This window comes from Chiloscyllium plagiosum, chromosome 40, assembly GCF_004010195.1.
Source record: "Chiloscyllium plagiosum isolate BGI_BamShark_2017 chromosome 40, ASM401019v2, whole genome shotgun sequence".
NCBI lineage: Eukaryota > Metazoa > Chordata > Chondrichthyes > Orectolobiformes > Hemiscylliidae > Chiloscyllium > Chiloscyllium plagiosum.
The window spans coordinates 3,320,695-3,335,045 of record NC_057749.1 but is presented as its reverse complement, the minus strand read 5'-3'; the positions used below and the strand labels follow the sequence as shown (position 1 = coordinate 3,335,045).

Below are 14,351 nucleotides of genomic sequence, written 5' to 3'. Positions count from 1 at the left end.
GCGTCTATAATCATTACCTGGATCATCCTGAGTCCGTTCTGTCTGGCTGTGTGTCTGGCTTGTGGATTGTTGACTGGCGGTCTGTATCTGACACTTGGTGGAAGGATTCGATTCTTTCGGCATTCATGCAGGAACCGGAGTTGTTCGTATGTGGCGCTTAGGCGGTTAGCGCAGGATTCCCATTTCCTGGCTTGTCATAGCGTCTCTCGCCCGTAGGTGTTCAAAGTTTGTGAGAAGATTTGAACTGAAACTGACAACCGGAAGCGGCAGGGACAGGCCACTATAAATGCCGGAGGAAACACCACAGAAGCGCTTCACAGGAGGCTCCCAAGCACTGAGGATGTCACCTCGACAGGGGACGAAACATCTGCAACAAAAACTTCCAGCTCGGCGAACAGAACCACAGCAACGAGTACCCGAGCTACAAATCTTCTCTCAAACTTTGAAATTATGTTTTGTATTTAGGTATGCTCCTGTTCAAGTCAGCACCATTATACAGAAATAGTCCATAATCAGGAAAGATTGAAATAGTGGGGAATAGATTTTCAAAAAAAGAGATACAGGAAATGCTGGAAGAATTTTGTAACCCAGACGTGACTGGGTCCAGGTGGGATCTATCGAAGACCGTCAGGGAAGATGGGGTAGAGGTTTGGTATTCCTGATGAAGGGCTTTTGCCCAAAACATCGATTTTACTGCTCCTCGGATGCTGCCTGAACTGCTGTGCTCTTCCAGCACCACTCTAATCTTAGAGGTTTTAGAGATACTGGCCATAATTTCCCAATCCTCCTCAGGCACAGAAGGGATGCCAGAGCATTGCACATGTAACACCCCTGTACAAACTTAAGGAGAAGGTGAAAACTGGCAATTGCACATCTCAGTTTAATATCATTATTGGGAGAAAACTAACAAACACTGAGATAGAGCTGACTGCAGGAGGACAGCATACGTTTTCTAGACCAAACTCTTCTTACTAACTTGAGTGCTTTGTGACCGGTGATTTGAATGAGGACATTCCAATTAAAATAGAGGGCATAAATGTGGTAACTGTTTGTAACTTGAGCAACTTTAACTCAGTTTGAGTACAGGCCAAATTATGGACACTGATATCTCAGGGAGGGGGAAGGTTAGTCGGATATTTTCTAACAAGAGCTGGTTGTACTCCTTAGAGGATAGGATTGTCTAATTTAGTCATTGTTTAGGAAAGGAAGGTATGACTGAGTGAGAAAAGTAAGGAGAGTTAGAATGCTGGAAACTTTGTAATTGTTAAACAGATTTGAGGTTCTTCCTGTCTGTTTAGATGTGTGACAGTTGCAGGATAGATGATCTGATTGACCAGGTATCATGACACTGGAAACTATTCAAGTGGGATAAGCAAAAAAGAATGGAATTCTCGTAGGGGACAGTATAGCAAGATGGATGGACAAGGTTCTCTGCAGCGATGAGAGAGGCCAGAAGGTTGTTGCCTGACTGGTGCTAGTTTCCAGAACACTTAATGCTGAAGAGGCACTTGCAGCAGGAGGCGGAAGGTCCAGTCATTGTGGTTCTTATCAGTCTACACATGTAGGCAGAAAAAGGGAAGGAAAGGTTCTGCAGAGTGTATGTGAGATGTTAGGCACCGAATTATACAGAACCTTGAAGGTAATAATCCTGACTCAACTAATAGCTTAAATGGACAGATTGTTTTATGAGAAAAGGTTGGAGAGGCTAGGCTTATATGCGCTGGATTTTTAAGTGTAGGAGGCATCTTGATTTGAATCATGTATATGACGTGGAGTTGCCAGTGTTGGACTGGAGTGGACAAGGTCAGAAGTCACATGACACCAGGTTATAGTCCAACAGGCTTAGTTGAAATCATAAGCTTTCAGAGCTCTGTTTCTTTGACAGGTGCAGTCTGACTTGTCAAAGGAGTAGCACTCTGAAATAAACCTGCTGGATTATAACCTGGTGTGTGACTTCTGACCTTGAATCATATATATGCTGAGGGATATTGACAAGGTGGATATTCCCTCTTGGAAAATTATGGGTTTAAGGGTCACTGCTTAAAAATAAGGGCTGCCATTAAGGCAGATGAAAAATTATTTTCTGAGGTTTGAGATTCTTTGGCAGTGAAAAGAGATCCTTTGAACTTTTCTAAGGCAGAGATAGATAGCAAGGGACTGAGAGGTCATCACGGGTAGATGCAAATTTGGAGTATTCAGACTGTGTGTGCTCTCTTGTTTTTCAAATGGCAGAGCAGGGTCAAGGGCCAACCTACTCCTGAAACCATTTAGTCTGTTGCTGTGTTAATTGAGTAGTAGGTTTATGTGTGGTGACCACGCCAACTTCTAATGTTCCCATGTCTGCCTTGAAATAAATCTGAGCAAATTATGGACGGCCTTGCCATTTAATGCCCATTTAGGATCCCTAGGTCCATGGTGAGATTCCTCCCGTGATGGCATCAGTTGGTTCTCAAGGGAGGAGAATGTCCCTTGTTCAAAGGCACTTGTTACCTGATGGAACATCAGAAAGGGGTTGACTGAGAGCTGTCTTGTTTTTGATGTGGACTCCCTCTTTTCCCTGCGATCCACATCATGCCATCACTTATCTGTGGCCTCTATCCATTAGCAATCATGAATCTCTGGCAAGTTCCTTATGGGCAGCAACAGCCTTTTGCATAGCTGTCACACTCTGGCTCATAGTTCTTGGATGCAGGATTTCCCTTAGATTCTTGATTCTGAAAGGCTTACAGTTAAGTCCTGATTTGAATCTTAAATCAGGATATCTTCCTGAAAGGAGGTGATGATGATTGGGTTCTCGCTGGCTTCAGCCTTGGATAAGACCTTCATTGTCTCCATTACTTTTGCCCTAATGCAATTAACTGGCTGTAGTAAGAATGTGAGGAACACTGGAGAAAGTTCATTAACCTGAAATAGAATAATTCTGTATTTTTCTTAACGTAGAAACAGTTGATGTGCTGAATGTTTCCAGCATTTAACTGATTTTATTATTTCTACAGGCTCTTTGCAAGGATAACATTTACAAGGCACTGTATTTCTTTGGAAAAGGTTATGGAAAGAACAATGAACCGATTAGAAGCTACATTTTAACCTTCGTTATTGCTGTTGCATTCATTCTGATTGGTAAGTGAGTTGTAAATTTTGACAACATTGTTTGGAGAAACTAGTTGACATTGTTACTAGATCTGACTCCCAAATTTGTTTTTTTTAATTCATTTGTGGGACTTTGTCTCTGGCTGGCCAGCATTGATAGCCCATCCCTATTTGCCCTTGAAAAGGTGTTGGTGAGCTGCCTACTTGAATTGCTGCAGTACAATTATTGTGGGTTGACCCATAATGCAGATAGGGAGGGAATTCCAGGATTTTGACTCAATGACTGTGAAGGACTAGTGGTATATTTCCAAGTCAGGGTGGTGAGTGGCTTGGAGGGGAACTTGCAGGTGTTGGTGTTCCCAAGTACCTGCTGCTCTTGTCCTTCTAGGTGGAAATGGTTGTGGGTTTGGAAAATGCTGTCTAAGGAGCTTTGGTGAATTTATGATCTGGCTGAGGGCAAGTAACTTATAATGTAGACAAAGTGTGATGTTCAGACGACCTCTTAAGAAAATAAAGCACAGGGTTCTATAGTTTTAACAAAAACCTTGCATTTGGTTGTGCAACAGTAGAATAGTGCTACAGTGTACAATAGATATAAACTTATTTGTAACACCCAGAGTTAATACGCAGTGTGATTGAATAGTAAATATTAAGGTCAAAAGCCAAACAACACCAGGTTATAGTCCAACAGTTTATCTGAAATTGCAAGCTTTTGGAACTCTGCTCTTTCCTCAGGCGATGTATGGTAGTGGGGTAGAAGATACGGTATTTATAAACAAAATGTTAACAACTTTAAAACTGGTTGCCCTTTAAAGTTGTTAACTTTTTGCTTGTAAGTACTATGTCATCTTCCTCCCTACCCATACCATGCCTGAGAAAGGAGCGGAGTTCCGAAAGCTTGGAATTTCAAATAAACCTTTGGACTATAACCTGGTGTTGTTTGATTTTTGACGTTGTCAACCAAAGTTCAGCTCAGATACCTCCATATCACACTAAATTAAGACTGATGATAGATTATTTGTGTGTCTCTTGCGCATATTTCATGCACATTCATGACAGTGTAGTCATATCATGAAATTTCACAACAGGTTGTAATTCTCCACATTTTACTCTTTTCACTTTGAAATTACACCTCAAGAACTGCTCTGACACGGACACTTAATAACTTTGCTTTTTAATAATACCTTTTTTTTGTCAATGGATTTAACTGTCCTGGACTCGAGCTTCACTTCAGTGTTCATTCACAAACACGTCTCTTTGTAGATAGTTAGCTTCACCAAAGTACACTTGACCTTGGGTTTTTTCCTGAGCTCTAATCTTGCTCTGTTGCAGATCTCCACCGTTTTCAGGATTTCCTAAGCATCACCACTCAAAGTCTGTGTAGTTCACCTGTCTAGCAGCACTGCCTTACATGTTCTGTTCTCCTCGATCTCCTTCTCCAATTTACTGTAGTTCCAGAACTATTCTTCAAGGACTTTGGAACCCTTATGAATGATATACTGAAAATTTTGCAATAAGCTCTTTGTCTGTTGCCATGCAGAATTGAATGTTGCCAGTTAGCAACTGTCTGTTCTCTGAATGTTGCATTCTGTCAATGCTAGAAATGAATTTCATCACATGCTTGGAAATTGAAAGTTTCAAAATGATGAAGGTTTCCTTACAATGGTTTTTGAAATGCAGTAAGTTATTATTATAAACATCTATTAAAAAAAAAACAAGGCTTTGTTCAGATAACCTTTTCATTTACACACTTGCATTTTTTAAGTTATAAAAGCTAACTCAAACAAAATTAACTATGTGTAACAAGCAGGATTTAAACATTTTTAATATAATATAACTCTAACATTTTTTCAACACTTTTATCTCTTTTTAAGGTTTCAGTAAGTGCACAGCTGAAATTTAAATTTTTTTTCATCAGTTGTGTAATTTCACCTTTATATTCACTTTCTAACCTCAATGGGGATAACTTCTCACTTTGAGACACTAAGGTCAAAATAACTTCCTTGTATGCCAGAAACTTAATTGTTTTCTATCTTCTCTTTTTGAAATCAGAATGTTAGCTCCAGTAAAAGTGGCTACTTCTGCTGGATCTTGTCTCTGAACACTGTCTTTCACTTCTCCTGGTTTCATTTCCAGGTGTGATTGGTTGAGCATGGATACATCAGTACTTCTGCTGAGCCAGACATACAGCATGGAAACAGACTCTTTGGTCCAAGCTGAACATAATCCCAAACTAAACTAGTCCCACCTGCTTGGCCCATACTCCTCCAAACTTTTCCTATTCATGTATCTAACCAAATGTATTTCAAACAGTTTAGCTGTGTGCTTTTCAAATTCCTCTCTTCACTGTACTAACCTAAATGGTTCTTCTGAGCTCCCATAGCTCTCAGGACTTCACTTGATCCTCACTACACACAGATCATGTAGGTCAGCTGCCTTTAGCAGTCCGGTTCACAGCAACATTGCTTAACATAGACTACATCTAAAATCATGGAATCAAACAGTACAGAAGAGGCCCTTCAGCCTATCAAGTCTATACTGCTAAAAGTATATTACAATTTACTGTCGTCCCACTTTCTCATGTTAGGCCCATAGATTTGAATGTATGACCCTTTATGTACTACAAGGTTGATATTTGCTGCATCAACTCCCCTCCCAGGCAGTGCAGTCCAAACCCCCACTATCCTCTGGGTGATTTTTTTTTCCTCAACACCCCTTTAAACCTGCCTTCATTTTAAAATTAAGCCCCTTGTTATTGACCCTTCAACTAAGGGGAACAGTTGCTTTCTATTCACTCTGTCCATACCCCTCATAATTGTAGCATCTCCACCAGGTCCCTTCAAACCCCCTCTGCTCCATAGAAAATCCAAGCTTCTCTTGATAGTTGAAATGCTCTATCTCAGGCAACATATTGGTGAATCTCCTTTGCTCCCCACCCAGTGCAATCACATCCCCACGTGTGGTGACCAGAACTGCATACAGCATTCCAGTTGTGGTCAAACTTCTGTTAACCTCTGGCATCTTCTACTAACCTTTGATGGCAATAGCCCCAGTCTCTCCCTATAGCTCAAATTGACCAACCTTAGCAACATCCTTGTAAATCTTTTCTGAACCCTTTCAAGTTGCACAACATCCTTTCGATAAAAGGGAGACCAGAATTGCACACAATATTCCAAAAGTGGCCTAAACAGTGAGCTATACAGCTCAATATGACCTCCCAATTCCTATATTCAATGCTGTGACAAATAAAGGAAAGTATACCAAAAGCCATCTTTAGTATCCTCCCTATCAGCGACTCTACTTTCAAGGAAGTATGAACCTGCACGCCATCATCCCTTTGTTCAGCAGGACTCCCCAGGGCCTTAGCATTAAGAGTATGAGTCCTGGCCAGATTTCCCTTTCCAAAATGCAGCACCTCACATTTTCTAAATTAAACTTCATCTTTGCTTGGTTCCTGCCTGCCCTGACTGTTTGTTTGACTTTCTCCTTTTTCCAACTGTACCAGTCTCAGACTGATCTCTTTCCTCACTATCTCCCTAGGTCTCATCCCTCCACCTTTACTAGTTTAAATCCTCCTTAACAGCTCTTGCAAATCTCCCTACCAGCATATTAATCCCCTTCCAATTTACATTTACTTTGTCCTTCATGTGCTGGTCACATCTACTCCAGGAGCGATTCCAATGATCCAAAAATGTGAACCTTTCTCCCATGTACCAGCTGATCAGCCATGCATTTATCTGCTTTATCCTCTTTCTACCCTCACTAGCTTGTAGCATCGGAAGTACTCCAGACATTTTTTGAGATGTCACCATCTATTTCCCCACATTCCATATTTTCCATGTCTTTTTTCACAAACTGTATCTACCACTCCTCAGCCCATTGGCCTATCTGATCAAGATCTTGTTGCACTCTGAGGTAACCTTCTTCACTGTCTACTACATCTCCAATCTTGGTGTCATCTGCAAACTTACTAACCATACCTTCTATGTTCACATTGGAATCACTTGTATAAATGACAAAAAGCAGTGGACCCAGCACCAATATTTGTGGCACACCACTGGTCACGGGCCTCCAGTCTAAAAAGCAACTCTGCACCCCCACCCTCCCTCTTCTACCTTTGAACCAGTTCCTTGTCCCTAGTTCTTCCTGTATTCCATGCGATCTAACCTTGCTAACCAGTTTACTATGAAGAATCTTGTCGAACACCTTACTGAAGTCCATATTGATCGTGTCTATTATTCTTCCCTGATCAATCCTCTTTGTTACTTCTTCAAAGAACTCGAGTTCATGAGACATGATTTCCCATTCACAAAGCCATATTGACTATCCTTAATCAGTCCTTGCCTTTCCAAATGCATGTAAATCCTGTCCCTCAAGGTTTCATCCAACAACTTGTCAGGCTCACTGGTCTATAGTTCCCTGGCTTTTCCTTACCACCTTTCTCAAATAGTGGCACCACATTAGCCAACCTTCAGCCTTCTAGCACCTCACCTGTGGCTATTGGTGATACAAATAGCTCAGCAAAGAGCCCAGCAATCACTTCCTTAGCTTCCCACAGAGTTTTAGGGTACATCTGATCAGGTCCTGGGCATTTATCCACTTTTTTTGTGTTTTAAGACATCCAGCACCACCATCTCTGTAAAATGAACATTTTTTGAGATATCACCATCTATTTCCCCACATTCTATATTTTCCATGTCTTTTCACACCAAACACTGATACAAAATACTCATTTAGTATCACCCCCATCTCTTACGATTTCACACAAATTTCATCTTCAAGGGGCACGTTTCTGTCCCCTAGTTGCCCTTTTGTCCTGAATGTATTTATAGAATCCCTTTGGATTCTCTTTAACCCTATTTGCTCTCCTGAGTTTCCTCTTGCGTGTACTCCTATTGGCTTTATACTCTTCTCAGGATTCACTCGATCTATCCTATCTATACCTGGCATATGCATCCTTTTTCTTGACCAAAAACCTCAATTTCTCTAGTTATCCAGAATTCCCTACACCTACCAGCCTTTCATTTCACCCTAACAGGAGCACTGTCGCTGGACTTTAGTTATCACATTTATAAAGGCTTCCCATTTTCCAGCCATCCCTTTATCTGTGAACATTCTCCCCCCCTCCTCCACCAAAAAAAAAATCACCTTTAGAACGTTCCTGTCTAATAGCATTAAAATCAGCCTACCTCCAATTTAGAACTTTAACTTTTGGATCCAGTCTATCCTTTTCCATCACTATTTTAAAACTAATAGAATTATGGTCGCTGGCCCCAAAGTGCTCCCCCACTGACAGACACCAGATCTCCTTACAAATTTGTTTCTCAATTTCCTGCTGACTATTGGGGTGTCTAAAGTACAATCCCAATAAGCTAATCATTGTTTTCTTATTTTTCAGTTCCACCCAAATAACTTCCCCGGATATATTCCCAGGAATATCTTCCCTAAATACAGACATAATGTTTTTTGCCTTTTCAAAAACGCTACTCCTGTTCCTTTCTTGCCCCCTCTTTCTACCCTTCCTGTAGCATTTGTATCCTGAAACATTAAGATGTCAGTCCTGCTCATCCCTGAGCCACATTTCTGTAATTGCTGTGATATCCCAGTCGCATGTTCCTAACCATGCTCAGAATTCATCTGCCTTCCCTGTTAGGCCTCGGTGATTGAAATAATTTCAGTCCTACCACGTTCTCTGCTTGGTTCCTGCCTGCCCTGACGTTTGACTTTCTCCTATTTCCAACTGTACCAGTCTCAGACTGATCTCTTTCCTCACTATCTCCCTAGGTCTCATCCCTCCACCTTTACTAGTTTAAATCCTCCTAAGCAGCTCTTGCAAATCTCCCTGCCAGCATTTTAATCCCCTTCCAATTTACATTCATTTCGTCCTTCATGTACAGGTCACATCTACCCCAGAAGAGATTCTAATGATCCAAAACTGTGAACCCTTCTCCCATGCACCAGCTGATCAGTCATGCATTTGCCTGCTCTATCCTCTTTCTACCCTCACTAGCTTGTGGCATCGGTAATACTCCAGACATTATTACTCGAGGACCTTTTTTTTTTAAAATATTCCTGCCTAACCTCCTATATTCTCCCTTCAGAATTTCCGGTTTTCCCTTCCTTTGTTGTTACTTCCAACTTGTACAATGACTTCCTGTTGCTCCCTCTCCCCTTTGAGAACATTCTGCTCTTTCTGAGATATCCTTGATCCTGGCACCAGGGAGGCCACACACCATTCTGATTTCTCATTGTTGGTCGCAGAAACGTCTGTTTGTCCCTCTAATTAGAGAGTCCTCTATCACAATCAATTACTTCGAACCTGACATACCCTTTGTTACGTTACAGCCAGAAACTTGGTTGTTCATGGTACATTCTCCTGAGAGTCCATCACCCCTACATTTACTGTTTCTGGGATGTCAATTTGGTCCTTGGTGCCTGAGGTAGGCTGCATGTGAAGGAACAAACTTGGATGAATGGCTTTTTTATATTCAATTTAAAGATGGTTCTTGTGTTTGTATGTCACACTGTCGAAAATTATAGGCTTCACAGTGCATAGTAGCACATACACGAAATCAAAGTGGTGTGAAAAGGTTTATTACAGAAATAATTTAGAATGTTCAAATCTGCTGTATAATATTGAATAATGAATGCATCACTTTACTTGAGTACACTGCAACTGAAATATGAAGAGGTGAGCATCTGTAATTCTGAATATCAAACTCTGAAAACTACTTCTGATTTGCATATTGAACGGAGTTCACTTTTTTGAAAATTGTACATGTCTAACGCTACCACACTGTCTCAAATTGTGGCACCTTGCTTAGATTTTGAGATGAAATGAAAGATAGTGCTGAAGAAAAATATTTGCTTTTAAGATTGTTTGTTTCTGTAAATGGTACATTCTTGGTAAGAAACATGTCAAAATTATGAATTCAGAACACGAGCATTAACAACTTCCTCTTCTTTTTAGCTGAACTGAATACAATTGCTCCAGTTATCTCAAACTTCTTCTTGGCCTCCTATGCACTTATAAATTTTTCATGTTTTCATGCTTCATATTCAAAAAGTCCAGGTTAGTATTTTAACTATGGATTGCAACTTGAATAGAAATTTACAAGAATTCAAATCCTTGAGTCACTGATTACAATGTAACATTTTAGCATTCAGATACTGTGTTCTTCATGATTAATTTTGTAGTTCCATATATTGCCATTCTTTTGCATTGCTGGTTTTTAAGATTTTCTTTTGTAATTTTAAAATGAACTGAGTGACTTCCTTTATGTAATTCCATTTTTTTCACCAGGGTGGCGTCCTGCGTTTAAATTTTACAACATGTGGGTGTCGCTGCTTGGAACTGTATTGTGCTGCGCAGTCATGTTTGTTATCAACTGGTGGGCTGCTGTGATCACAGTTGCAATTGTGTTATTCCTTAACATTTATGTCATTTATAACAAACCAGGTAGGTGTTTTTATTATACCTAGAACGTGCACAAAAATGATAAATTGAGAGTACCTTTTACCAGTATGCTAAATTTTGCTTTGGCTTTATGGCTTGACTCTGATTTACCACATTACCTGGGATGCATTGAGCTAAAAATGGGAGAAGCATCATGCCAGCAACATGACATTGGGAGATGCATGAGCTCTAGGCAAACATGGCAATAAGGCAATGAGAGCAGTAGAAAATGTATGCCTCCATGTTCATTATGCACAGCCTTTCTGAGAATCACTCTGGGGTTTAGACATGAAGGAACTCATGCAGGTGTACAGCCCTACACAGAAAATTGGACTTTCCCTACTCCATTATACAGATAACTGAGAACAAAATAAAGAACTGCAGATGCTGGAAATCTGAAACAAAATCAGAAATTGCTGGAAAATCTGTGGAGAGAGAAGCAGTTAGCGTTTCAAGTCCTGTGACCATTCTTAAAAACTGCTGGTTGTGAAGAAGGGTCACTGGACTCGATGTTTAACTCTTGTTTCTCTCTTCACAGATGCTGCCAGACCTGCTGAGTTTGTCCAACAATTTCCATTTTGGTTGCAGTTATTTATGGGAACTTTACCAGCTCTGAGGTTCTTCGAGTTGCTTTTGTTGAAAGATGTTGACACAATTGGGAATAAATTTCTAAATTAATTAAATATTCCATTCTAATGATTTGCATGCCAGAAGAAAAGTCCCCAAACAAAATAAGCCAAAAGTTAAACACTTAGACAGTTAACAGAATCATTAAATTGCTAACCCCAACTAGCAACACTCAGAAGTTTAAAACTGCAGCATCATGTCCTGATTTTCATGCATTTTTACCAGCACTTTTTTCCTGTGGGAAAATACAGATTTCTTTGTTTTTGGGCAACAGAGGAGACCTTATTATTCTTTGTACTCTTAAAGTAATGCTGAATTTAAGTTAGAATGAGGGCTGAAAGAGCAGATTTTCCAGGATCAGCTAAGATGAGAGAAAGCTCGATATCCCTGGGCACAAGTTCCACCTCTCTGTAGGTGGTGAAGAAAAGAAACTAATCGGGAAAGTTAGCCCTGAAGAGATACTCACTCCCTTCTCACCATCTCAGCAAGAAAGTGATTGTAGAGGACGTCCATTGAGGACCCTCTCAACTCATCAGCACTTAATGCCCTTACCTGGCCAACTGAATGTTACTTAAAAACCAGGACTCAACCTTGGCGTGATTATGGAATTAATGTTTTGAGTCCAATGGCTCTTCTACAAAACAAATTCTAAAGATGAATCATTGGACTGGACACACAACTCTGTTTCTCTCTCCACAGATGCTGCTAGACTTGCTGAGTTTCTCCAGCATTTTCAGTTTGTATTATTGAAATATGGTTACTGTACTTTACAGAAGAGCTAACAACTTCATTGACTTTACATCACAGCAAGGCAGCAGAGACCCGTCAACTGACTTCAAAGCTGCATGCCTTCCTTTGGGAATAGACAAAAAAAACTGCACATGCTGGAATCCAAAGTAGTTAGGCTGGAGGCTGGAAGAACACAAAGAAGGCCTCCCATAACCCTTATCTGAGGAGAATATTATTTCATTGGTAGCAGCTCTGAGGAGGTTCATTAGGATGATTGTTGATATGGTGGGATTATTGTATGAGCAAGATTAAACAGATTGGAATATAATTGGGGTTTAGAAGAAGGAGAGGGAATCTCATTAATACATAGGATTCTTAAGGGGCTTGACTGGGTAAATGCTGAGAGGATGTTTCCCCTCATGGGAGAGTCGAGGACCACAGGTCATAGTCTCAGAATAAAGGGACAACAATTTAAGACTGAGATGAGGACAAATTTCTCCTGAAGGTTGAATTTCTTTGGAACAGAGAGCTGTGGGGGTGCAGTTCATGTGTATTTTTATGATTGAGATATATTCTTGATCAATAAGGAAATCAAGGGGTACAAGGAAAGGAAGGAAAAATCTGGAATGCTGCCTAAGCCATGATTGTATTGAATGATGGAGCAGACTTGGGCAGGTCAGCGGCCTACTCCTATTTCTTATGGTCTAAGTGTCAATCAGATATTTATTTGGACAGAGGTAAGCCTTCTCTAGGATGAAGATCACCCACTCCCACTCGTGAATGCTGTCAGTCAGTAATAAACCAGCAGCTGTGCATCACTTGGCAGTGTCAGTGATGGCTGCTGTTGGTAATGCAGGATCATTGAGAGATTTGGGGCCCTCAGATGTTGCTGGTGGGATTGAGTCATGGGGAAAGATCAGTAGCAATAGAGATTGATTTCAGGTGCCTGATTCCTCAATCAGACATTTGAACAAGAGAGGACCCCCTCATGCATGCTCACTCCTCCTTTTAGAGCCTTGTAAGCATCACAACGGTTTGAATTTTGGGCTTCCTATGTGATGACTTCCCTGCCCTCCATGGGATAATTACCACTGCCAATGGGATGAGGCTCCAAGTTGACTTTAATTACTCTTGGCAGTCCAATGGGTGGTAGCTTGCCTGACTTTAAAATTAAATTTTGAGGCCCTTTCCTCTAGGTAAGGCAGTATGTTCTGCCAGATAGTCTAGCTATTTTACTGACCTGAATGAGTCAAGTAATTTGCTCCTACTTGATCCTCCCCTGACGTTACTATCTTCATTGAGGACACCTTTTTAGACGGCCATAACCAAGTGCAAGTTTACTTTCTTGTCAGGGATTTACGCCAGTAACTTCTCCATTTCTCTAATGGACGAAGCAAAAAACTGATCCACAAAAATCTGGTACAAACGGTTCTCTAGATTATTAGTAGGCAGAGTTGGTCTTGGAACAAATATGGTTCAGCTAGTTATCTTGAAATGCAATGCAGTATATTTAACCGTGGGTTTAAAGAGCAATTTTGGAAGGATAAATCATGAAAAGGAACTTTTTTTGACGACTTAAAACACTTTATTTTTAACAGAGGTAAATTGGGGCTCTTCAGCACAGGCCATGTCTTACATCACTGCCCTTCAAGATGCCCTTTCACTGACTGGAGTGAATGATCACATTAAGAATTTCAGGTATGATAGAATCAGAATTATAATGATTTGATTTTTGACTTCTGAAGGGGACTTTTAACTTCAGCTAGAGATTGATACAGTGCCTGGAGGTACAGCTGAAAGCTTATGAAATAAATTAGGGGAACCTCCTGAATTTCATGTCCAGAATATGTCAAGTTTAAAATTTTTATTGTACAGGTCATTGCATTCTGGTACATCAAATAACATTTTCCTCAATTTTTAAGCATCTGTACCATTGTTTTAAATAATCAATCTCGAATATTTATTATATACAAGTTTTGTAGGCAACCTGGAACTGTAAGTGCCTTTGTTTGTAGCTGGTAATGTTGAGGAAGCAGGGAGGAGGCAGAGGGGCTTGGACGTGCTCGGAGAGTGATCGGTAGAATACCATGTGAAAAGGTGTGAGATTATGCATTTGGTAGGAAGAATAGAAGCATAGACTATTTCCTGATTGGGGAAATGCTTCAGAAATCTGAAGCACAAAGGCTTGGGAGTCCTAGTTCAGGATTCTCTAAAGGTTAACATGTGGGTTCACTTGGTGGTTAGAAAGGCAAATACAATATTGGCATTCTTGTGGTTCTGTTCACCGAGCTAGGAATTTGTGTTGCAGACGTTTCGTCCCCTGTCTAGGTGACATCCTCAGTGCTTGGGAGCCTCCTGTGAAGCGCTTCTGTGATCTTTCCTCCGGCATTTATAGTGGTTTGAATCTGCCGCTTCTGGTTGTCAGTTCCAGCTGTCCGCTGCAGTAGTC

General features: G+C 40.6%; 1 protein-coding gene across 2 annotated transcripts in view; it reads left to right on the top strand.

Moving 5' to 3' along the window:
• Window positions 1–14,351, top strand: part of slc12a1 (solute carrier family 12 member 1) — a 133,887-nt gene that overhangs the window by 55,400 nt on the left and 64,136 nt on the right. For both annotated transcript variants that reach the window (XM_043680183.1, XM_043680182.1), the window contains exons 12-15: window positions 2,997–3,120; window positions 10,061–10,162; window positions 10,394–10,549; window positions 13,501–13,600. In XM_043680183.1, coding sequence (XP_043536118.1) covers window positions 2,997–3,120; window positions 10,061–10,162; window positions 10,394–10,549; window positions 13,501–13,600 — 482 coding nt within the window. The remainder of the gene's footprint in view (window positions 1–2,996; window positions 3,121–10,060; window positions 10,163–10,393; window positions 10,550–13,500; window positions 13,601–14,351) is intronic.